The sequence below is a fragment of the Alexandromys fortis genome, unplaced genomic scaffold, assembly GCF_014885135.2.
Source record: "Alexandromys fortis isolate MF-2015 unplaced genomic scaffold, M_Fortis_MF-2015_v1.1 scaffold_97, whole genome shotgun sequence".
Classification (NCBI taxonomy): Eukaryota; Metazoa; Chordata; class Mammalia; order Rodentia; family Cricetidae; genus Alexandromys; species Alexandromys fortis.
The window spans coordinates 2,340,763-2,367,073 of record NW_026067981.1 but is presented as its reverse complement, the minus strand read 5'-3'; the positions used below and the strand labels follow the sequence as shown (position 1 = coordinate 2,367,073).

The following is a 26,311-nucleotide window of genomic DNA, read 5'->3' as shown; positions in this document are numbered from 1 at the left end:
ACCTGTCAAACCAGACTTAGAATACCAGGAAGTATAAATTATACTTTAGCACATATTTAACTAGGTTCTATGTATTTTATAAATTACTTATGAGTTGGTACTAAACATTATAAATAGATGTGCTACAGTTGTTATCTGGGCTGAACTTTAAGTACATGTGGTGTTTTTTTTTGTTTTGTGTTTTTGATTTTTTTCAAGACAGGGTTTCTCTGTTGCTTTTGGATCTTGTCCTGGAACTAGCTCTTGTAGACCAGGTCTGCCTCTGCCTCCTGAGTGCTGGGATTAAAGGCATGCGCCACCACTGCCTGGCTTAAGTGCCTGTGTAAGTAATTGTTTTGCCAGCACCACACCCTGTACAGTAAGTTGAATGTGTAACATACTTATTTTTCTTGGAGAGATAATACTTAATTCTGGAGTGAAAAATGTTCTAAGGCACTTAGAACACTCTGGTCCTTAACCTAATAGTCAAAACCTTTGCAGCATGGGGTCACATATCACATATCCTGCATGTCAGATATTTATATTATGACTAATATTTATATTATGACTAATAACAGTAGCAGAATTACAGTCAACGAAGTAGCAGTGAAATAGTCACCACAACATGAGGTATTACAGGGTCGCAGCATTAAAAAGATTGAGAACCACTGCTCTAAGGGGATTGTATTCAGATTGCACTAAAGGTGAGTCTACCTAACCTAGAATTTGCCTGGTCACAGGTCAAGCCAGAATGGTTTAGTACTCATCATTTACAGACACATACATAAACTAGTTGGTTTCCTTTTCTAAATCTCATATCCCTTGGTATCTAGTAGAGAATGCTAATTTGTCAGTGATTTTTGATGATCTTTGACAGACAGGATTTGTAGATGAAACTGAAGTTGCCAGAGTGGATCATGTGAAACAGAAAGTTGCTTTCTTGGAACCCACTATAGAGGAAGCAGATGGGTTGGCTTTACAGGTATGGACTGCTTTTCAGTATGGCTAATAGTAACAATGGAACGTCTTTGCTCATTATTGATAAACTAGTTTGATTCTTGTCCTCATGTTGAATATCAAAGTCTAAACATATAAAATTCCCATTTTATGGTCAAAAGCACATCAAAAACAAAACCATACATCTTTCCTGAAATGTTATCAACAGACAAGAACTACAAAAAAATAGTTGTAAAACATTTTAACAAATATACTCTTTATTATTAGAAGTTACATATTGTATCAATGATGACATAAATGTTATTTTCTGACCCATAGATACCAATCAGCATGTTTAATTCATCTCTTGTCTCCTCATCCAGCCAGCCTCAATCACTTTTCTCTAATTATCACATGTACCTATTAATTGGAAGAACTTGGACACTACTACGTACATTCAAAATTGTGTTTTTAACCTAAGTACAATTATAGTTTGGGATTTTAGGCAATAGTAATTTTTGTTTTTTCTTTTAAGATGTAGCTGTAAGCCTGAAGTATATAAAGTTCAATATAAACCAGTTATACTCATAAGCCCTGTGAGTTTCAATTGTGACACCCCTTTGGAAAGCTGATGATTAAATATGTATGGGTCTCAGTCCCTCTTCCCCCTCCCTGTGCAAGATGTTTTGAGCCTGTGGTTCTCATCATTTACAAACTTAGTATTTGGGAAATAACATTTTATTTCTCTTAATGGTGTTTTAAAAGAATACTTAGTGATAGTTGTTGGGCAAGACAGCATTTGTCAGTGGGGGACCCTAGCATAGGAGGGTTCTCCTTGGCTGCCACTTGTGATTAGGATGAAATATGATTAGAGATGGGGAAGGGGCACTTTGGGATCCCATGACTGCAGATTCTCTCAAATTTCTCTTAAATTGTTTTCAGAATGAGCATTACAGCATTACTTTTTTTATGCTTTCCTTATTTCTCAGCCTTGTACAAAAAGAGCCCGGCATGAGTTCCCCTTTGAAGAAGAGTATAGGTCAGCCTTTCAAGCAGCAGTAGGGGCTTTGGACACAACTGAGTGGTTACTCCAACAGGCCCCTGCTCCAACCTGGCTGCCAGTGGAACTGGAGGCACTAAAAGAGAAGATTGAGAAGCTAAAATGCTGTATACCTGAGGGTAACATATGAATGGACTCTGATTCTTCATCAACCATCAACGCCTTGCCTAGATATTTTGTAAATGAAATTATGAATGTAAATTATGTTTGTACATTTTCATTGCACATATAAAAGCTTTTATAAATGTGAAAATAGTCTTTATTTGACACAGAACAAGATGGGGGATGTTTCTCATTGAGAACTTTGGTATAGTGTAATACACGTGAAACAATAACTGCCCAGGTAGGTCCAGAGGAGGGACCTTTCTTTTACTCAGATGATAAACTGTAAACAAATAAATAAGCTGCTTAAGGAACCTTAGCAGTCTGAAGTTAGAATTTCCAGCTAGACTTTTTTTTTCATAGTAGAGCTTACTCTTTTAAAGGAATGGCACAAAATTAAGCTTACTGGCTTGAATTTTTTTATTTTATTTCCAGAATTTTCCTGGAAAAAGCACTTTAGCTACTTACTTTTTATGGAACTGGCCTCGATCAAGTGCACACAGGCTCTTCCTAGAATCTGGAACCGAGAGCCTTCTGCCACGCACGGCTTAGTCAGCAACCTGAAGTTGGTCTCATGCTTGAGTTAGTTGGCACAGATTGCAAAAAGAGCTTCTGGTTTGGGGAACTCAGGCTGCTTTGGGGTTTAACATCCATGCAGCTTGCTTTGAGGTATTACTTCTTTTAGAATTCTTCCTGAAGTTTAAGCTCTCGCTCATTGTCACCAGTTGTTATCTTCCCAGGTCAGCTCTTCTTCTTCCCAGCCTTCTGCCTCTCCCTGCAACAGAACACACCAACTATCTGAGACAAACTATATACCCCGAGCATTTAAAAATGACCCATTTGTTTATAATACCAGAAGAGACCTATGCCTCCCAACCAAAAACGCTAAAGTGAGATTGCATTGGTTGTAATGCTACATGCCACATCCATTGGAGAGTAACTGTGTAGTCCAGTAAAACTGGTCAGATTCTTTCCTAAGTCAAGGAGTTACTTGTACAGGAGGTAGACCTACGCATGGCCAAGGACAGCCCTACACATGGTATAAAACAAATGGAGGTTTCTTTTAAAGACTTATTTTGATTTGATGTGTATGGTGTCTCGTGCGTATCCATTTTTATGCACCACGTGTGTGCCTGGTGCCTGTAGAGGTCAGAGAGCGACTGAATCTCCTGGAACTGGAGTTACATACAGTTGTGAGGCATTCTAAGGGTGCTAGGACTCAAACCTGGGTCCTTTAGAAGAATAGCCAGTACTGTTAACCACAGAGCCATCTCCAACCCCAAGATTTTAGTTTGGCAATGTGATTATTTAAACAGTTTTGAACTATAAACTTTGTATATGACAATAGCTGTCATATCAATAGGTTGGACATGCCTGAGGGATCAATGTTTTTTTTTTTTTTCCAATAACCATGAAAAGAAATCATTTATAGGAACTGGTTTTATTGATTCTAGGTTTAATTTGATCATTTTAATTAGCTATATATGATACCTTCATTGAGAAAAATACTTGTTTATTGTTAACTAGGACCTTCAAGGGAAACCCTGATTAGCACATTTAGTACAAAGAATGAACTCACCTCAGTCAGTTCTGTTGCAGCAAATTTTGAGGAAAACTGCATCACTGTGGAGACGTCGTCCTTGTCAGGGACCATCACTTCTGTCCTCAGTTCAGGCAAAATAAGGAAAGTACCTGAAGGTTTAATATCTGGGATCATATCTGCAAACCAGTCCAACTCAGGATCTTGTACTGGCTTCTTTTTTACTTGTATGGTGAACTCTTCTCCTAAACCAAGTTCTGACCGAACTTTAAAGGGTCTTTCTTGGGACACTTCTGGTGGTTTAACGTCCCCATGCTGTGTGTGACTGGTCTTTGAGAAAGGGATGCATTTCAAAGGCGTAGAGTGCTGAGTGGGAGGAAGCCGTGCTGCAGTGGGCTTCTGCTCTCCTGAGGTAACAGACGTGGCAGCAGAGGCGGCAGCCACTGTGTCTACTTGGGTACCAGAGCTAGACTCACAGGCATCCCAGCACTCTTCTGCCTTCAGATTCCTGTGCTGGGACTCCGCACAAGGCTTGTGGAGCCGCATCTGAACACTGGCAGTTTGGTGCTCGGACTCCTCAGGCTCACTCCAGTCAGGCCACTCCTCAGGCTTACTAGAACCTGCTGGGAGGTTTCCATTGTCCTCTGAATTGATTTTCCCATCTGAGATTCCATTCATAGGGAATTTAATAGAGTGAGAAAACTGATCACCTATGGGATATCCAAGAATTAGTCTCATAAAATGTTAAGAGCAAGCAAGCATAAAGTCTAATTACTTAAAAATATCCAAACACACAAACTCAAAGGAAGCAAACATACTATGCCACAATTAGCTCATCATTATATCTTTGACTAAATAGTCTCACACTCATTGGCATAAGTCTCTAAATAATACAGATGCAGTCTTACCTAGTAATTGTATCTAAAAACGGATGCTCAAGTAAATTGTTTTAAAAATTTTTTTTCTGTGGGGTCTCTCCCACATTCTGGGTGGTGAATGCCACAGTGCAGGTGTGGAGGCAAAGGACTGCCACGTAGTTGGTTCTATTTTATCTGGGTTCCCAAAATTGAACTTGGGGTATTATTAGCCTTTTACTGCAGGTGCTTTTAATTCCTGACCCATCTCTCCAATCCACTTTATTTTTCAAAGATTCACTTTTAATTACGTGTTTGTCTGTGCGTGGGTATACACAGGTGAGTACAGTGGCTAGCATTGGATTTTCTGGACCTGGAGTTAGAAGCCAGTGCTAGGGACCAAACTTGGATTTCCTACAAGAGTAGTTTGGTCTTTGAACTGCTGAGCCATCTTTCCAGCTCCCAAATAAGTCTGAAACAGATTTTCTTAAATGCTATCAAGGTGCTAAGAAATCTAGGTTTACTCAGCTACCACTTCCTCATACTTATTTGCAAAACATTTTCTGCTACATCTTTATTAACATCTTTACAACTCTTTATTTTTGGTATAAGACAGGTTGTGTCCACTGAACATGGTGGGGATGGGACAGAACTATGAAGCATAACATAGATAAAATGTTTAGGAAACCTTGGTATGTTATAGTTCTTAAAGTCATTTTGGTAGCAATCTAAGCCCTTGATTCTGACTCTTTTAAGAATAAAAGGCTAGTATAAGAGTACAGAGTGAACAATATTAATAACTTAATACCACAAAATAATAATGCTGAAAATAAAATAAGTTATGCTATGGATATCCGACCTTGAATGAGGAAAGCAGCTGTCTTTAACAGTTTACCAGAAAGCATATATTCAAGATTGGATATTGATCAGAAAGATTTAGTAAAATTACACTGAGTATTTCCCCTACCTTAAAGCTAGGGTAAGGGGAGTCAACTGTCATAATAAGGCTTCAGCTCTCTCTAGCACCTCTCTCTTCTTCACCCTCAGCCCTCAGGGCCTAGCACTACAAGCCAAAGAACTGCATTAGAGAGACCAGAATTTTGTAATGAAATCTTGGTCATATTCAAGGTCATACAAAGTAACAAAAAGGCAATGACATTGTTGATCTAAAGTTCTTGTGCTGCCTCCCACATAGAATAGAGTGGGAACAAACCAAAATCAAAGATTTCCTGAAGTACTCAAAATAGCTTTTATTCAATAGTCCAACAAAATCAAAAGAACTTAAGGATCTAGCGTTAAAAAAGGTCTTTAATAGTCCCTACTAAAATTCAAATATATCCTCTATCCCACAAAGTCTCCTTCTGAGACTGACTTATCCTATGACAGTGGAACTCCATATAATAACGATGCATCTGCAAGGATATTTATGGTACTACAGATTATATATACTGGTTAAAAATCTAGCAGTGGATACAACAGCTATGGCTATAAATCACTGAATTGGATTCAGTGAAATAGGTGTAAACGTGAAGTTTTTCTGTATTGACCTTGAAACACATTTTTAATATACAATACATGAAAATAAGCTATAGAGCTGGGCACAGCATTATTAAATATAATCCTATAAAATCCACATATATTGAGTGTGTAGTTTCTGTATCCCTTTGTGGGTTTAAAAAAGGAATTTTACTAAACCATTAAAGGTCACTTTGTACCCACTATGAGAGTCTGAAAAGGGAAATGAACTATCCTCATGCTTGACCATTTACCTCAAAATAAAACCTGTATCATAGAATAATAAGAACTTACTAAAATAAGGTTGAATCTTACCTTCAGGGGAAAGGTCACTAGTTTTGGTAAAACTTGGAGCAGTACGCTTAAAGATCTTGGTTCTTTCTCCACCCACAACCACTTCTGGTCCAAGTAGAGATACCAGCACCGCTAGGCTACGAAGAGTAACTGCCACAATGGAATGGCTGGTGTCACGAAGGCCCAGTAGTACCTAGGAGCAAAACTAGTCATGAGTGCAGACAGCCACTACCTCTGCCTCCTGGAGAAGAGCAATTGGCCTGCAGCCATAATGCTTTAAATAAATAATATTTTCGTAGACATTCCTCAGCAGTTCAATGTTTTGTCCTTCCAGTCCATCATGGATTGCCAACCCCACTCCCAAATAGGCAAATTATGAGCCAGCCCCAGAGCAAAGGCTCCATGAAAATGGGTGTGGACTGCCTGATAACAGCTGTCCAACAAGATACATAAACTATCATTTCTGGGAGCATCAAGGCTTATAATTTGCAGGCCCTTAGAAGCAAGCAGCTGCACCTTGATTTCCCACTTTAGTTTTCCAGTGCTTCAGTATATTTTTGTTATTTTGATCCATGCCATTGTGGTTTTTTTGGGGGGTGAGGGAGTGGGGGAGGGATACAGGGTTTCCCTGTGTAACAGCCCTAGCTATCCTGGAACTCGATACGTCGATCAGGCTAGCCTTGAACTCCCGAAGTCTACATGGCATGCACCGCCACAGCCAGTTCTGATAATTTTTTATGGCATAAAAAAATTATTACAAACTTTGGGCAAGCAAATTCTAACATTCCCTATGGTGGATAAACATTCCCTATGGTTGGCAATCACTGCTAACAATCTCATGTTCTCTGTGGTAATTATCATAATGTAATTATTGCACAAATGCTAGTGAAGGGCCATGGACCGGTCTGCTTAGGCTTGTTTTTGTCTTCTCATCCATTTACCTACAAGATGAGCAAACAGAATCATAGCTGCTCACAGACTAAGACTAAACATCTTATGTTAATTGACTGGTCAAGAAGACTGGAATGAAAATATAATTTCACCTTTTTATATCCTAGTAACTTTTAAACTCAGCCATTGTCTCAAGACTTTGCTCTACTATCTGAACAGCTTCTCCCTCCTCTCGTCTCCTAAGGGGGCAGCAGTCTTGTGCATGCTCTCATCTTCCCACTGCCAGCGTGGTCCTAACCTGTGGCAAGATGATTTTCTTCAGCTGCTCCTGCGTGAAGTGCTCCACGTAGGCTTCGATGTGGGACAGTAACACCATCCGCACATGCTCCTCGTGGACCTCGAACAACTGGAGCAGCACAGGGACCACCCGTGACTGGAAGAGTGCTGGCGAGAGCAAGCACGGAGTCTCTCCTGGTGCGTTCTCTACCCGGCATCAGAAGGTACAGACAAATCATTCAGGGGGAAGGGTCGTCAACTGAGTCCAGAATTTTACACATATTTTACCTATTTGTCTAGAATTTTAAGCCCCAAGCTAAGGGATTTCTTATGTGGATTCAAAATTACTTAAAAGATTTACTGTCTCAAGTCCTGCTTGCATCCTGTCTGGCCCTGGTTAGTGGGTGGGGCAAAACTCATCTTTAAAGAACACTGAGATGATTCACGGATTCTCCCTCAAATCGAGCAGTGAGGATGGAAAGCTATAAGGGAACATTCAAGACTAAATATGTTCAACCCAGGAAAAAAAATGCAATTCTAAATTGAAATTAACTACCCATAGTATCTGTTGGAATGACACCATTTAAGGCAATGAACTCGGGGGCAGGAGAGATGGTTGGTTAGTTAAGAACAATGGCGTTTGCAGAGGACTCAGGTTCAGGTTCCAGCACTCATAGCAGCTTACAATAATTCCTAACTCCAGTTCCAGGGGATCCAGTACCCTCTTGTATCTTCCATGGGGACCAGGTATATATGTAATACACATACATATAAGTAAAACACTCATATACATAAAATTAATTTTCTTTTTAAATTTAAGAGAATGAGTCAGGCAGTGGTGGTGCAGGCCTTTAGTCCCAGCAGTTGGGAGGCAGAGGCAGGTCTATAAAGTGAGTTATAGGACAGCCAAGGTTATACAGAGAAACCCTATCTTGATAAACAAACAAATGAATTCTTAAAGCAGGATTTAACCTAACTCTAAATTCTTTAGCATATTAAAAATAAGTTCTTTAATCTGATGTGTTACCATCTAAGACTTACAAATCTTATAAAGTTTGAAAGCAATTGCTTTGAAACCCACAGTTCCAAGAAATAAAAATGGTCTTGGAGATTTTCAACCTTTTTACTAAAAATACAACATGGGTTGCTTTCAGTAACTTAGGAAGCACAGGTCTAAGGATGACCGCAAAGATACCTGAGAGCGTATGTCTTATCCATTAAAGGTTCATATACACATTTGCATTTGTGTGTGCCTGTGTGTGTGTAACCACTTACGATGTAAGATGTTCCATATTTACCCGTGGGCTTTGGTACCCGAGTCAGAGTTGAAGCTACCATATTAGGGAGGAGTAGCCCTTCTGTGCCTTTAGAGGCAAACATTAGCTTTAGAATACTGCAATAGTACTCCATTCAAAAAAATGAACTAATAATCGCCAAACTCCTTCATAACTAATAACACTGGGAAAAAATTCACCTTTCTTAGGGCCAAGGAGATACGGAAGAAAACTCTTAACAGCCACTGGCTCAGCAAACACCAACTGGTTAAGCAGAAGAGGCACCAATCTCGAAGCTATTAACTCTTCTGAGAAGCAGCTTACTCTGTCCAGCAGAAATCTAACAAGAAAGAGATGGTGAGTCCCCAGTCTGCTCATGTGACCTCTGTTCTCTGCTCGCTGTGCTAGTCATGCATCTACCTCTGGCTAGTTCTTCTTTTACTTTTGCTTGTTACACACTTAGTGTTAATACATGGCCTTCCTGGGCCGCTGCTCTACCGCGTCGTCTCCCGCCAGTTTGCTGTCTCCAGCCTCAATTCCAAGTGCTCCCTCCACTCCCCCACTGGCTCTTCCCCTCAGCTTTATCTTTTCTATCTTTCATACCTCAGTGTCTCCTTCACTGGTCCATAGTACCCCTACACCAACCTCTTACCCACTGCTACATACTAACCAATCCCAGCCTCCCGTGTCTAAGCCTGCCCCCATGAACGGAACGCTCAGTAAAGAGAGATCTAGCTATCTCACAGACGCCTTCATCCCCTCAGTGGTTTCAATGCAAGAAGTCTACTACCTACAAATATCATCTACGAGGACCACCTCTTACCTGTTCTTGTTTTGAAATTTGCCCTCCAGTAGGATTCAAGTGCTTGCCATTTGCTACACAAATCACAGCCTTTGTGTGTTCACTCCTGTTTCTCTGTCCTGAGACCTCCCTCCCAGCAAAGCAAGACTTGCGCCCATCTTCACACTTAAGTTACCAGACTAGCTATGCCTGCATTACCTGTACAATCTATCCTGGGCATGTAGGAAAGTTCAGTAACCACTATGAAGTCAGAAGTCTGATCCACCCCTACCTAGATCACCGACATGCTTAACATAGGTTTAATTCAAGTTAGCAAACCTAAGTTTTTTCTAAACTTACTTGAAAAATTCAGTTTTTTCATCTTCACTTTTTAATGTCAAACTTCTCAAGAAATTCACAACTTCTAGAAAATCATTCCTAAATGCAGGGCAATAAAATAAAATAAAATAGGATAATAGATTAAAGGCATGTTAAGTATTGATGTTATTATCAGAGACCATACCATTTTCAGTGATGAAATGTTCTCTTTGTCATATGAAAGATTCAAAGTAGCTGATGAGATTTATGCAATGGAGCAAACCTGGAAGAGCCTCATGTCTTCAAATTCCAGAAATATCTGCCAGAGGCTATAAATGGAGACACGCATGCTAGTGTACTTTAGGCTTCAGTAGCAAGCATACTTCCCCCAACTTTCCACTGACACAGGACACTGGCACTGGACTGTCCTGGGAAATGGCATAAACATTTCAAAGAAGCTGCTGATTCCCAAGTCTCTCCTTTGGGAAGTGGAATTTCTGTAGGAGTCACAAGCATTTTCTCACTTTTCTGACTTTTGCGCTCAAGCAAGGTCAGTTTCTAAGGAATCCACAGATGGTTCCAAACCTGTAAACTGTTCCAAGAGAGCACGGCTCACAACTTACCATACGGGAGCTATTGCACGGCAGTTAAGCACACAAGCTTGGCAGCCGACATGGCACGCACAGTTACTGCCTCCCTTCCCATGTTAACATCTCCATGCGACCCTTGGACAACTCATCACAGGGCACTGACTTCCATGACTTCTTCCGCAGAGAAAGTCACGTGACTCTGACTTCTCCAAAACTTAATTCCCATTAGCCTGGTGTTGACCAGATGCTTTAATGAAAACAGTCTACTAACACACTTTTCTATGGTGCATGAGTTAAAACACAATGGAAAATACACAAGAAACTCAGAAAACCTCTTTGTACTGCATCAGCCATTTTTCCGCTTTTCTGGAGCTGATTCATATCGCGTGCTGTTCCAGGGCAACACCTGCAGTGCTGTATGCAGCACCAGGAATATGTGTACCTGTGAGCTTTCCTAGTTCATGTGTTCGTGTCTCGCTGTAAATGGTACCATATGGTCTAGAAATGTATGAGTATGTGTTCATAAACTTTAGCTTCTTATAAGGACAACTTGTTTATACTTCATGGACCCAAATAATAGACTATCTACATTTATTTTATGTGTCTATCACAATCTGTTTCTCCCTTTGATATTTCTAGGCTATGAAATTTGTCTCAGAGTTTCAATTTTTTAAACTTTAAAGATTCATGTCAAACCTAAGTGGACCTGTGCATCCTGAACCCGTCATCAGTGTCTGTCCAATCCTCTGCAGCAGAACCTAAGCACAGTGTCTTGAATCGAATGAAACTGGCTCAGCTGCCTCAGTGATGGGTGCTGACCTGCTTCATCCTGTGGCCTCCGACATATTTACTCCTCACCACAGTGGATGTGTCAAGTGTGGGTTGGAGTGGTCTTTCGTTTTTTTTTTTCTTCCCTCTATATTAATACACATTTCTTAGAGAACTTGTATTACACATAGTGGTGACAATTTACTATAGTGAATTATCTTTGTAGAGATTTTATATCATGAAAAATAGAGGGTTTCTAAGAATCATCTGCAAACATAAGAAAATACATGTTTATAATAATAATTGTTGAAAGACTTGTACATGTAAATATATACAATTGTATTTGTCAATTTAGGAACTAAATGGAGGCCGTAATCTGCTACACTGGAAAAACTTAAAACCTTAAATAGCAACTGTACTTCTGATAACTACAGGCACTAATTCAGTAGCAACCCCAAAATGTGCCTCTCTAGAGGTGGCTCATCTCAGGAGCAGCACAGCTGTCCTTTGCTCTGCTTCCTGCTAAGCTCTCTGAGTACAACACAAAAGGTTAGCTTTGCTAATAAAATTCATAAACGTGGAACTAACCTGGGCACAAGGTCTGTGGTTAGAGAAGTGAAAGACCATATGATTAAAGTACTCTTGACAATTCAATACCATCTGTGAATCCAGGAAAGTATTTACACTGTGTCCTTCCTTCTAACCGACTTCTACATATTCTGGGACAAAGGAAACAGTCTACTGCTGAAGAAACAAAACTTGCCCCCTCCCAACACATACCAGAGAACATGTTCCAGTAATGCAGTGGCAGCAGACAGAGGCCACGTTTATCAGTTAACACATAACTGTAAACTATTCCACACGGATTAGTTTCTTTATAATCAAAATCCCTAGTGAATCTGAATAAAATTCCTTCATGACAGCTAAGAATTCCTAAAACTTTCTGTGATGGGAGCCTGAGAGGCAACCAGTCTCTCTCCATCACGTCACCCGATGCCTCACCTGAAGAAGTCATGGGACAGTAGGGTGCTGAGCACTGGTCGACAGGTGGGCGTGGGATTCAGTAGAGTTGAGTGCAAGGTCTGTAGGAAGCTGGAGAGAACACCCGCTGAAACTGAAATCCAGAGCTAAGTTAGTTCCAGTGCCTTCTCCCTCTTTCCGGACCTCTCTAGCTGGAGACTGACGAGAGCAAAAACCAACCTGTAAAAGCCCAAGCACACAGAGCCCCGCTGTTGCTGCATGACTGGCGTCGGGCAGGCCAGATCTGCAGCAGGTGCACAGCGCTGCCCTGCCAGCACAGCACACGGCCACAGGTGCCTCCCTTCTGCATCCCCCCATTTCCTCATTTTAACCCACCATGTCCAAAATGGTGGTTCAAAAGGGGGCAGGTTTGAAGATCTTTCTTGGGCAGGTCCTTCTCAACATGGTGCTGACTGAATGCCTGTATTTTCAACTCTTGTACACATTTGCCACATTTATAGGTGCATAACAACAATCCCTTAGAGCCTTAGGCTTTAATTTGCAAATATTCAAGTTGATAGCCAGAGCCTTCTAATACCAGAACACTGCACATCATGGTAGGAGCTATACTGGCGCTGGGGAAGTGTCAGCAGAGTGATAGGCCACTAAGGACCTGATGTGGCACACACCTCAGTAACCTTCACAGGTGCAGAATTAATGTCCTGGAGTCCACCCCAGGGGAGTGACACAGCCTGCCGAGCATGCCATTAGAGAACAGAAGGGAACAGAGAACTGTCTTTAAGTAGACGGGCTTTAGGAGGACACACAAGAAAAAATACTGAGTAAATTTTAGCAGAAGTGGGCTTTTACATCTCAGTCACTAGGGCATTTATTAGCCACAGGAGAACTCAATAATAAACTCTGAAGACAGTCACATATGATGGGGACAGCCACTGTTCAAAATGCTTCCTACTTAAAATTCTTTTTTATTATTCATCCTTATGGAACCCCGAGCTTCTCCCCTTTTTGGTGCTGCTATCTGTCCTAAGTAAACAGTGTGGTGAGCGGCGGGTTCCCCACTACACTAAAGACTGTAGTCCTTGGAGTTCACGCGGAGCGGGTCGGGTGCTTTCCTACTTAGTCTATGCATGTGGCCATACAGCTCCAACTCACCCTGCTCATTCAAGATGGGGAGCAAGCTGTCCACCAGAGTTCCGAAGGAATAGGCATCTCGGGCATGGCCATGGGACTCGGGAAGGGCTGCAAATTCTGGAGACTAAATGCAGGAAGACTATTAGAACGAGAGGACCTGCTGTATAAGCTGTCTCCAACATTCTCCCATGTTTGCATTTATTATACTTAATTCTAACTTGATGGTACCACACTCCACAGGTTTTAAGAATTGTTAGTACACAGTATGTGACAAATTGGTACAATTGTATGTCAGTTAAAATCGTAGGTCTCTCTCAATAATGGAAAAATTTTTGACCTATTAGTTGATGAAGAAGTTTATCAAAGATTTAAAAATATCATATATGAAAAAAGAGAAAATACTTATCTGTGGCTTTCTGAATTGTGTTTGACTGCAACCCAGGGTTAAAAATACTATACTATACACACACAATGAAAACAAAAGTTCATAAAACAGTGTTTTTTCTTATACTCTGGCATGCCCAGTGATATTTTCAACATTTTCAAAATGCTGATGAACTGACTTAAAATCCACAAATCATCAGTTTTAAAAAAAATCCCTAGTCTATGCATATACACAGATTTGGTTAACCTGCGATCGCAAATCTTAGGTCTCTAGCTTACAGTTGGGCTTGCATTTCCTGTAGAGCACATTGTCTCTGGAGGTTGGGGCTTTATTTAGGGCTTGTAAAAACTGTGTAAAGGGCTCACCTTCTAGACTAGTAAATGGTCCTTTCCTCACCACGGTATTAACAACCCCTCTTGCACATGCCCAGGAGTTCCAGCTGTGAGCAGCTAGGAAGACGTGTGGCTGGGATGATGCAGAGGAAGGAGGAGGCCACTGCTTCCCCCAGAATCACGGCCTCTAGCAGAGTACAACAACTTCTCCTGAAATAGATATGATGCTCTCGCCACACTGGGGCATCTCCATCTTTAACACATACACAGTCCATAAGCTGGCCTAACTGTGACAGTAAGATTAGTCTCAGGCATTTTCACGGTCATCATGAGACACCTCTGATTTAGTAAACTGGGCAGAGGAAATGGTGAGGGTCTTAGTTTTCCGCTGTTGCACAGCAGAGGCTGACTTAGTTTCACAAATGGCATCTACTCACCATCTCCTCAGGAGGAATAGACGCTGGGTCTCTTACTGACTGGATACTCCTGAGAAACTAGACAAAGAAATAAATTAAGAAAAATAACTCATATTTGGTAACTTAATCTTAGGTCAATTTAAAAAAGAAACAAGCAGTGGAAGCAAGAGCCTGGAAACCTTTTGATCAGTGCCACACACCCCACTCTTGAATGTCCAGCCTTCCTAATCTGATGTGACTGTGGTCCCCAGCACAGCATGGGCGCAGGAAGCATCAGTGGCAGCTGTTCTTCCGTTGGGCTTGTCATCAGAGGCCCCTGAACTATCCACTTTCCCACAGACAGAATAACTGTAAGGTGCTTCGGTCAGATATGACCCATGCCTATAGTGGCCACTAGTAAGGAAGCTGAAGCAAGGTTACTTGAGCTATAAGCTCAAGGCCAGCCTGGAAGGCATAGTGAGATCCTTTTTTTTGGGGGTGGGGAGGTCAGCACACAACAAAAATTTACCACGGGAATCTTAAGTTTTGCTGTCACAGACATTAAGGCTCAGACCATATGTCACAAGCCATATGTGAGGCTCATATGGGCTGTACAGATAAAAACAACACCCACTGAATAGGCACACCTATTCACCTATCCAAAGATTATTTCTGAAAAGCTTACATTTCCAAAATGCCATTTCTAGCACAAGGACTATGAGATGAATGGACAGGATCTCCTGTCCCCAACCAGTGCTTACAACCTGGAGAGAAGCTAGCAGTTCTAATAGATGTGCCGAGCACCACGAAGCCCACAGTAGTGATTAATTCTTTCAGATAAGGAAGGATTCAGATGGACTTAGGCTCGATCTGTGTTTCCATTTTCTAGGAGGCCAACAGGAGGAAGAAGGCAGTTCGGCAGCAGAACCACATCAAAAATAGGGAAGCATCTGAGCTGCCCCCCGTGTAAGCAACAGCTCAGGAGTGTGGGGCTGTGGGTGCTAAACAGAGCTAAGGTGGAATGGGCAGGTACTGTGAGCAGCTGTGTGCCCCATGGCAAAGAATTTATGCTATGGACTACAGACTAGTCAGATCGGAGATGAGTTCAGAGAAGAAAGTGTACAACAGAGACAGAGGTAAGGAGAGGATATTTACAGAACTGGCAGCATCAGAACACAGTACCACTCATGAACGTCTAAGGGTAGAAACGGCCCAAGAAGATAGACTGAACCAACACATCAAAGGGAGAGTGTCCCCATCTTTTGGAGGACCTGAAGCCAGTTCCCAGCACCCATGTAAAGTGACTCACAACTGCCTATAACTCCAGGTACAGGGGGGATCTGACATTATGAAGGGAGTGATTTTTTTATTTCTTTTAGAAAAAGTAAGCCAGGAACCACATGCAAATGGTGAAAGAAACAGAACAGAGAATAGAGCAGCTTGTCTACTAGGGTGAATGTATAGCAAGTTCCATGGCAACAACAATTTCACCCACAACTCCACACAATATAGTGTCCTGACACGGGGCAGCTTAGACAATGTCCAGTGAACACTCCTGGCCTCCTAATAGCAGCTGCTATCGCAGGAGGAGATACAAAGTACGACATGCGACTGCCGGGACACAAGAGACACAAAAAGCCAACCTTAGCACTGAGCATCATAATGAGGCACAAAGTAGCTATGGGAACAGAGAGGCGGGCAGCTGGCTTCAATGTTGAATAAACCATTTACCTCTCAGTCTTGGGCTCCTTACATACTAAATGATACGGGATACATGAACCTCAGAACTTCTGAGCAATAAACACTACAATTTTCTGAACATGAGCTTTAACACAGAGTTCAGCTCTTCAAATCTACAATCCTAACAGTTAAGGACACTGCTGGGGTGTGAAACCCACCCCGCATCACCATCACTGGCTCACCTCTGCCGTGGCCTCAGGAGCTCTGCACACCGTTTCCATGCCTCCGAGCTTCCAGTGCCCGTCTTCACTCACAAAAATAGAAGACAAGCAGACATTGTTGTGTGTCAGATGTCCCTGGGAAAGAGACAAACAGAAAAGGAACAAGACTGACAACCCAAAACCTGAAGGTTTTAAACAATTAAATACTAGTCACCACACACAGTGCGATGTGGTCTTTGGCACCCGCAGCATAACCAATGGAGCTGTGCTTAGTTAGATGAACAAACCAGACGCAGCTAAGAAAGGAAAGGCTCTGCCTAGCGCCCCCACCTGGCAGGAAGGTCGTGAAGACACCAAATCCTATGCACAGATAGCATCACTCCCATTTCTTGGGAATTAGGAGCCACACGTCCTTAAACATCCACAAGTCTCCACGGCCTGGATCAGCTGCTTCAGTACCTTAAACAAAAGGTACAGGGGCTCCTGCATATTATGTCCCTTTCCCCTTAAAGTCTCTCTTGCCTGTAGGCTGTCATGAACCCAGATCACTCCACCCGAAAGCCCGGCAGTCAGTAGGCATTAACAACATCCTACCAGAAGAGGGGGAAATGCAATGTCAAGAACCACCACCCACCACAGAAGAATCTAGTTTAAAACTATTAAAAAAAAAAAAAAAAAGTACACTCAAATAAGTATGAGGAAGGAGAAAATGAGACCAGGGTTCGAGTAGTTAATTTTCTTTTTCAAGCCAGAAATCATCCATTCCAGGACACAAAAAGTACACTAGATATTCTACTCACAAGATCCAATGTGTACATATTTTATACAGAAGACTCTGATATATAGTAAAGGAAGGTTTTTAACAGTATAATATGCTTCTATTGGGAAAAATAGGAAAATAAACAAAATATTTGCTTGGCATTCACACAAAATTTCTCTGGAATAATGCACTGAGCACCACAGTTGTCTCAGAGGAAGATTAGATCCAAGGACGGGACAGAGGGTTAACACGCCCTCTAATCCTGCTGCTTTTCTATTATAGATAGATTTTCATCAACAAAAAAGACATTCCTCCCCAATGAAGCATTAATAGTTCTTGCTGCCATGTGAACCTCAACAGACTCTGAAATTCTAGGAAATTATAAACTGCACATGACAAACAGCTTTAAGATGCTGAGATGAGCCTGGGGCCAGCATGTGTAGCCTGCGTTGCTGCCATCCCATCTCTGCAGACTGCCGAAGATATAATGCTTCAGAATGGACACACCATACAGTGACAGCTCAGAACAGTGACAACAAACAGACCAGAAGTGAGCACAGACCCGACATCTATCCCAGAAATCACCAGAGCCAAGCTTACTAGCCAACCATGGGGCTGTCTCCTCACTGGATTCACCCACCCATTTCTTCTGAAAAAATGGCTATTTCTTTCTTTGAAATCTAGAGTGGAGCAGAGCTTCTGAAAACAAAGAGGGGCTTTGGTCTATAGCAATGGCTGGCCGCCCTTTCTCTTAGCCAGTGCTGACTGGCCATGTTTAGATAGAGACTTAAAGAACAGGGAGACAGCAGACGGAAAGAAAACTGTAAATAACTGCTCAGGGACAGACAAGCAGTGCTGAGTCCACAAATGATCTGTAGGATCCCTTGTTCCTTCCACTCTGGCTCAGTTTCTCTCTGTATCGGTCTCTAAGTACCACCGCCCAGAGGGTCACTTCAGTCCCCATCAGTCAGTCCACTTACTCTGTCATGAAGGAAGATAAGAGCCAGCAATACGTCATAGATTCCAGCACAGACTTCTGCAGGAGACAGGGTTTCCAAAGCCACTTCCAGAGGCTGCACTCTCTCAGTGACAAGATGAATGCCATCTGCTTCCACAGTACAAGATAAAAATCTTAGCAAGCACGGGTGACGAAGGGTCTTTAAGTGCTTTGAAACACAAACAGAGAGTTGATGAAGTTAATGACTCAAGCCACATTAGTTACAGGTTCATACGCACTGGAATCAAGGCATGCTTTTTGTTGAAAGTCCTTTAACTTCCCTATGCTCTCCCAGATTTCAAGGACAAAAAAAGAATCTATAACCTGTTCTAAGTTGAATAAATTTATTCAATTTACCAATGCTTAAATAATTCTACAGAGACTTCCTATTCCCTCATAAGTCCCTGGAGCTCTCACGCCCTCCAACTATCATTGCCATGCAATTGGAATGAAATGCCAGAAACGGCCAAGAACTCTGCAGAGCGCCCAGATTATGGAGCAGAGTCAAGGAGCTGTGAAAATGAAGCTCACCTCTCCTCCTGTAATGAATCACACACTAACAGCAGGCCTCAGGCACGGAGTAGGGTAGCAAGGGTACCAAACTGCACCAAAAATCTCCATATCTCTCAGGCTACACTCAGAAAGGAACCTAGGGAGGGCAGAGCATGAGACCACTGTTCCAAAAGGTGGAGAGCTGGCGAAGGACAGGCCCCATTTTCTGCACAGCTATAAATCTTCAAACTCTGGAGTCAGCAAGCAGGCACAGGGAAAGACCTAACCAGAGGAAGGAATTTGAACTACTATTCATGGGAACTTGAGGTCTGAACCTAAGGAAGGTTAAATTGGTGGCAGAATCAATAATCTCTGCCATGCAACATTAAAATATTCAAAAGGGAATTCAAAATATATTCAGCCTGAGAATGTGATCCATTTTTAATGGGAAATTATTAGAAATTAAAAACTCAAGGTAGGAATTCATTAACCATATGAATATGCCATAGTATAGAGTGAGGAAATCTGAAGCTATTAACCAATCCAAGGAATAAAAAAATGTTGCTTGTTTTAATGATTAGCACCAGAGGAACCTGTGTGACAATAACAAAAGGTCTAATCAGGTAATGAGGTTCCCCAAAAAGGGGAGAATAGGGGCATAAAAAAGCATCATTACTAAAAATATAAACTCTGGAGACAGTGGGCCCCAGTGGAGCACCCGGGCTCAGGTATGGGCAGACAGGTGGAAATGCAGGGCAGAGTTCAGACAGAAAGTCTGGGCAGTTATTGGTTTGGGGCACACTCCACCATGAAGAACACATGCACTTGAGAATGCCAGAGAGAGCAGCTGAACAGCTGTGCAGCTGTGCTGGAGTCCAGTGGACTCTGGGACCACTTCTAGAAGCTCGTGATTCCCATGAAGCCTATCTGCATCTGGACTGCAGCAAACCACAGTAACCACATTCTTAGACTGTTTCACTTCTTACAGACTGTAGGCTGGAACTGAACTTGAGTCCCTGTGAGAAGACTGTGCTCTTAGTTACAGTTGATGCATTTAAGATAAAATGTGGTCTAACAGACATTGCTACCATTTATACTGTTCTGTGACAAACCAAATAGCTGCATTTCTTCTTCCAGAGGCCAACAGTATAGTATGGTTGTTATTTTTAATTTATAGTAGAGAAAGAATAGAATTGTTTCCTAGTAATAACTGAATCTCTCAGAGGTAGGACCAGGAACCCTAGAGGCGGCTGCTAACTGCAGTTGCTTTAGTACTTGTGTATCTAGGGCATGACATCCCTAAAGCAACATGTCATGCCATATACTTCTTAAGTGCCATGGCCACTTCTTCAGACTCGAAGACATCCTGGTAACACCAACTCCTTAGCATTTTGTTGTCGTCCCAGACTTCTCAGTGTGGCTGAAGAAACAGGGAGGGGCTAGCTGCAAAGTTTCAGCCAGGACTTAACAGGGAATCTAGAGACAACAGCGGAGAACTCTTTACTCTAAGCTTTAAAATTCTTACAGCACAAAAAGTCTTCATCTCCAAAAGCAGATCTTTGGGATTTTTTCTTTTACAAAACGTATGAGCTGTGTTATTTTTACTTCAGGGCCCATATGCTACAAAAGGTAGTAATTAATAGTCTTAGGGACAGGAGGAACTAGAAAGATTGTAAACATAAGTGCCTCACTGGCTACAGTCACTCTAAGTCATAGAAGACAACACACACTCTAACAGGGCAAGTCAATCAACACGTTAGATGCTAACTGCACCTAAGAGTAGAAAGTCTGATGTCTCATCTTTTGTAAAGTCACAATAAAAATCATTAACAATACCTAGATGGCGTATGATTTTTTGCCGCGCACCGCGCCCCTGTGTCTGCGCTCTGTGCGCTGGCACCCAGTTCACGAGCTTCGGGCAAGGGGGCTGGAGGTTAAAATACACAGACACACACAGACAGAGAGACAGTGACACGGGTCATCCTTGAATTCCCCAAGAATGCCCCCTTTATTGCTTTCAGGGGCAGATTATATAGAGATAGCCACACCCCAGCCAAACCCACCAGAAACCACTCTCCTGCCATCAGGAACTCCTGAAGGTCTCGTGCTCAGAGCAGCTGTAGGCACTCAGATCAGGGGATTACAAGAAATTCAGGATCTGGGGTCTCATTGCTCCCAACAATTTTTACTCAGCATGTAGCACTCCCAGGGTGTGGGCAGGCGCACACACACAATGAAAACTATGTCCTTTCCCATAGGAACCTGTCAAAACTGTCAATTCTGTGTTTAATCTAAGACATAACATCAAACAACTAATGAGTGTGAGCAATGGAATACCAATATTGCTAACATAATCTTTATAGCCATTAAAGAAATAAAGCACGTAAGCAGCTTATGGAATTATGTTCTCCATCTATGGACTCTTAAAAAGGAACTCATAGTGACACAGGCCACGATTCCAACAAAACAGCTATCAGTTCAAATGGAAAACTTCCCAGTCCTATACAGAAACACTGCAGAAGGAACTCAGGAACACAACTGTGTTTTTCTCTAGAAACTCGCTGATGATGAGTTAGAAAATATGTGAAAGTTGGTTATCCAAGGAACTGCCAGCACACAGCACTGCTTTCTTTAAGAAAACAGGTTATTTTATTAGAGATATTCTTCCAAGGTGGGCTCATTCTTTCTTTTTCAGTGCTAGTTTTCCTTTTGTTTTTTACTTTTTTTTTTTTTCTTTTTTGGAGGACAGATCCACCTGCTCAGCCACGCCACGGGAGTACTGCACGACTGAGCCACCAGCCTAGGCATCATTTCTTCTCTGTCACCGTCCCTGACACTGAATCACACAGCAAACCGACTGCAGTGACACTCTCAACTAAGGGGCTAAAATGGACACCTCCAGAAGTCAATGACCCTGTAAGGTCTCTCGCCAAGAGCCAAAGGCAGACTAAACACTGTCTGTGACAGCCAATCTAACACACAAATTCAAAATGGTGGGGCAAAGGCTGGAGAGACGGCTCAGCAGGTAACACTTACAAAAGAATACAAATAAAATTCTTTTTAAAATGCTGTGACATTACAATGTTTCGGGGCAAGAGAGATAACATAAAATTCCTAAAAAACTATATTTTCAACACATCAATACACTAATGAGAACATCAATAAGCAGCATTTTTGTTAAACTAGATTAATCCCATCTCTTAGGTCAGCCATGTGAAGTCACCCGCCTACCATTCTCCTTAAAAGCCCTGTGATAAAAACCATCACAATAAGTTGTGTGACGCTCTTTGGCTGTGGGATGGTGTGTTAGGGACAGAACAACTGTCTTTATGGGACACCGATAATAACATACCACTGCTTGTGACCACACCTCCCTCCATCTTTAGGAAGGTCACTGGAGAGGAAACGAGGTAATAAAAAGCCCTATGAAGATAACCCCATTACAGTACCTTGGCGGCTTTGTTAACCTTGTCTTCATTTTCTCTCTTATATACAAACACGGAGGCACATTTCCCATCTTGCAGTGTGGCGGGATAAACAGCAAGTCCAGAAGGCAAGGTGAACGGCGACTCTTTCAGTGTATAGCTCTTTAAAGCGCTGTTCTCTGATCCCATCCCTTCTGCAGTGGGGGGAGTTCCTCCTCAGATCAAGCAGGTCTAAAACACAGGAGAAAACATTACATATCTGCAATATAAGCCAAGCTGGCTCTCCAGCTCACACCGAAATGTCCATTCAAACTTACGTCATTTCTGCAGTGATGACAGCTTCATTTGATATCACAAATGGTCAACGAACAGCAAGTTATCAGGAATGCTTGTTAATTAACAACTAACAACTCCAGAGAAAATGTGTGCCACCAGTCACAGGTACTTCCTTCCGCAAACCCAATCACACACAAATTAAAGGCTTGTAAAACTTTGCAGTTAAAAATAAACAGTCTTAGACGGTGGTGGTGGTGGTGCATACCTTTAATCTCAACACTTGGGAGGCAGTCAGGTTGGTCTCTTAGTTCAAGGCCAGTCTGGTCTACAAAGTGAGTTCTAGGACAGCTAGAGTTCACAAAGAAACCCTGTCTTGAACCCCTCACCTCCCAAAAATAGTCTCTGTATAAATACAAACCTAATAGTCACGACACAAGTCTCTCTTGACTTAGATTTTCCTTCCACTTGAAGAGCCACAGAATAATTTGTTATTTATGTAATGATGCTTAAAAAAGAAGCCTGTCATAGAATTTAAAACATGTATGGATGTATACACTTCGCAAGGAACACAAAATGCACTAGGGAAAAAGCTACAGAAAATCTAAGACTGTCTGTAGGTAAGAACTAACTTTGCTGTTTAGCAAACGCACTGAGCTCTTAAGTCACTAGCAATTTATCTTTCTTAGGCTCAGGGATAATTGAGGAAGAGAGAGCTTGTAAAAGCCAGAGGAACAGGAAGTTTGCTGTGGTATTGTATCTACTAGAAAGCCAAAGAGGTGATACCATTCAGTCTCATTAACATGCCTGTCTAACTAAGACCTGAACAACGAGGACCCCAATGGACATGCTAACATGAAAGGATGAAAGCTCTCCCGACCCTAGCCAAAGAACTACAGCAACTGGGGAATGCTGGGAATCAGAAGTGTTCTTCCAAAGGGAAGAGTGCCCAACTGCAAGTCCAATAGCAAGTGGTCAACCCTGACATCGTGTGTGTGTGTGTGTGTGTGTGTGTGTATACAGGTAACATTGTACACACTGAGCAGGTTGTATTTATGCATTTAGAACACACACACACCAATTAAAGAAAAAGAGACCATGAATTTGAGAGAGCAGTGAGGAGGGGGATGCATGGGAAGGTTGGCAGGAGAAAAGGGAAAGAGGGGAATGATATAATTAAGGACTAATTTCAAAATATAAATAAAAAGAAGTGACATTAAGAACAGTATCAAAATATTCAACAGCCTCAGTTATAAGAAACACCCACTTTTGACTGGAACAACAGATAAAAACAGTTCATGCAGAAAATGGAGAAAAGCAACTCCATTTATCTGGGGATGCATAGTGCTTGCTCAGTGAGGGCCTTCCTCCTGCACCTGGCCAAAGTTAATGACTTGCTTCAGGTCAAAGAGCAGTCAACTCACAGACTGTCTTCAGTGTCTACAACCGGAACAAAGGCGCAGACTCACCAGAACTGGGCAAGGCTTTTCTCCATCACTAGTAGCACATCTGGAGCTGGGGGGACCAGGGGGTGGAGACTGGGGTAGCAGGGGGTGGAGACTGGGGTAGCAGGGGTGGAGACTGGGGAAGCAGGGGGTGGAACTGGAGCTATGTTGTAGGAAGGCACGGGGAGCAAAAACTTGGTTGCAGCGAGGTAGTGAGTGGTAGTGGCGTAACAAGCTCAGGCTGGGGGAAGGGCCAGACACACCCGCAGCACCCCCATCTCAGACCTGTCTCAGGTCTGGAGGATGAACAGCTGGTTTCTAATAGTTTCTTCACTGACTAACTCTCTTAGAGTCCGTAGCTTTTCTGACTGGCCTACGCTCTTTGAGACCAACTGCTATTTCCACTCTAAGCCCTGCTTGAAACACCGCAGGCATGAGTTAGAGAAGGGTTACTTTGAAAAGTAGGTGGAGCTGGCCTGCAGGCTTGGCTCATTCCAAAGCAAAACTTTTCAAGATCAGCAAACAATAAAGGAAAAACAGAAGGAGGAACTACAAGGTGAGTGTCTGCCTGGCAGGAAGTCATGAGCCTGAGTTTCATTGTTAGTCCTCAAGGTTCATGAGCTATGCTACCCAAGGCAAGGACAATGGATATTTCATTTATTCATTCTCAATAGTAAAAAAGGCCCTTGTTGGAATACCAGGCTTTAGAATATCTATGAACCTTTAATTCAGTATTCTAAGTACACACGTGATAATAACTTGAGGTTTACAAAAGGATTAGAAAGATACTAAAGCTGCTCATTTTTCACAGCAGTGTATTGCCTATGACCCTAAAAAAAAAATCACTTTAAAAAAGGGATGACTCCGTTTCTAGTGAGAACGGTATGCCTTGTACTGCTGTCCTGAAAGCTTGGCCACGGAGAGCTGTCTACTGACACCGACCAAGAGCAGAGCTTTATGCCCAGTGCAGCAGGAAAAGGTACTGAGGACTGGATTTGACAACACCCTAAAGTGGCCATTGGGTCTTCCCACCACTAACTGAGAACATACTGGAATGCAAGGCGCAAATAACACTCCGAGCTCCAAATATTCTTTCTTGGTTTTGGGAGTGTGGAGGAAAATATGAAACAGTGCCACATAGATTTGAAAGTCACCCGAAGGTAGAAAAGGCTATTCTAATATGGCACAGACAATTTACAGAATACACTTCTGCTTTCTACAGTGAAACGTTGAGTTGACAGTCTCCTCGGATGTGAATATTCACCATAGCTATCTTTATAAAAAAAAAAAAAAACTCGTTTACCTATTTTCCTCCAACCTTCTTTCTTTGCTTCAGGTGAAGCTTCAGAAGGGACCACCTGTGGCTGGGAAGCACCCTTGCCTAATTCTCCGGGCAACATCTAGACTCAACCATAAAACCTGTGTCCTCTGAGAGAAATATGTCTCTGTTAGTTCTCCCAACAATCAGTAGAGATCCTCTTGGCTCCCGTTTCCTTAGCTTCAAAGTGCCAAAGCTTACACCATTACCCCGAGAATCCTGAGACTATGCCCTATCTGCTGGCACTTAGCTCTTGGGTGATAAACCTAGCAGCCCTGTGCTTTGATGGGTTTCAGCCATGGACGTTCCCGGTCAAGAACTCAAACCACAGTGCTAGGTGATCATGTAGTCTCTGCTGTCTAAAAGTACCCTGCCTGACCTCAAGCTCAGGATACACACGAGTCCCTCAAACCAGCGGTAACTATGATCCCCAATTTCTGCCAAAAAAAAAAAAAATGACTTTGGGAGAAAAGCGTCATTTTTATTCTACGCAAGAAGCCCCTGGGGGCCTGGCGCTGTCTGGGACCCTGCACCGCGCGACCTTCCTGCGAGACGCCAGGCCCGGCCGCTCCGCTCTCCACCGAGCGGGGGGTCACCCGAAAAGCCAGGGAGAGGGCACCCCGAACACGCCGGAGCAGGCGGCACTCAACCGGCCGCCCCAGCGCTCCCCGCGAGCGGCGACCCCGCTCCCGCCCTGCCCCGCCGCCCTGGCCGCTCGGCTCCCGGTTACCTGCGGGCGGCGGGAGGAGGCTGGCGGCTGGCTCCGACGCGCAGGCCTAGGCCCCTCCACCCACAGTCTCCCGAGCACCGGGCTCAGACCGCACCACCAGGGCCCGGAAACGGGTCAACAGACCGGCCTCCAGTTCCTCCGACGCCACCACCGAGGTGCGCGAACCCGGAACCGAGCTAGAGCGGCCGCGCAGGTGATGCTCGGGCCCGTGTCATCTTCAGGGCTGGGCGCCGGGGAAGCCTGCGCCGCGCGCCTGCTCCCAGCAGCCTACTCTGGCTGCAAAGAAACCCGTCTGCGTGTGTTTTTAATCTTGATTGCACAGGTGTCCTAGTTTAATGTTTGGGTTTTTAGCCGGCCTGATTGGAGTTCATTTCCGCCCGGATCCAAAATGGCCAACTCTGGCTTCAGACAAGTACGATATTTAAAGGGGCGGGGCAAAAGCAGAGGAGTTTGTGGCTGAGCCAGAACTTTTCCGGTAGTGACTTGCCGCATCCAGGCCATCGTGATTGGCCACGCTACCTGGGAAGGTATTTTTTTTTTTTTCAACTACTCGTGAAGTTGTCTGAAA

General features: G+C 42.9%; 2 protein-coding genes across 11 annotated transcripts in view; one reads left to right on the top strand and one right to left on the bottom strand.

The window, feature by feature from the left end:
• The window catches only part of Firrm (FIGNL1 interacting regulator of recombination and mitosis), a 44,112-nt gene extending 41,999 nt beyond the window's left edge, over positions 1-2,113 (top strand). For 9 of the 10 annotated variants that reach the window (XM_050158409.1, XM_050158411.1, XM_050158415.1 and 6 more), the window contains 2 exons: positions 857-961; positions 1,905-2,113. In XM_050158409.1, coding sequence (XP_050014366.1) covers positions 857-961; positions 1,905-2,105 — 306 coding nt within the window. In that variant the 3' untranslated portion in view covers positions 2,106-2,113. Of the gene's footprint in view, positions 1-198; positions 962-1,904 lie in introns of all 10 variants that reach the window. The other variant, XR_007594666.1, reaches the window with a different exon arrangement.
• Positions 2,114-2,703: 590 nt separating this feature from the next.
• Positions 2,704-25,891, bottom strand: Scyl3 (SCY1 like pseudokinase 3). The gene is made up of 13 exons (XM_050158423.1): positions 25,744-25,891; positions 22,002-22,208; positions 18,044-18,229; positions 16,325-16,438; positions 14,445-14,501; positions 13,312-13,414; positions 12,181-12,292; positions 9,863-9,940; positions 8,922-9,061; positions 7,470-7,654; positions 6,302-6,473; positions 3,657-4,327; positions 2,704-2,852 (listed from the first exon to the last, which is right to left on the bottom strand). The coding sequence occupies exons 2-13, from the start codon at positions 22,164-22,166 to the stop codon at positions 2,796-2,798; spliced, it is 2,040 nt and encodes a 679-aa protein (XP_050014380.1). The 5' UTR covers positions 22,167-22,208; positions 25,744-25,891; the 3' UTR covers positions 2,704-2,795.
• Between the last annotated feature and the right edge of the window lie 420 nt (positions 25,892-26,311).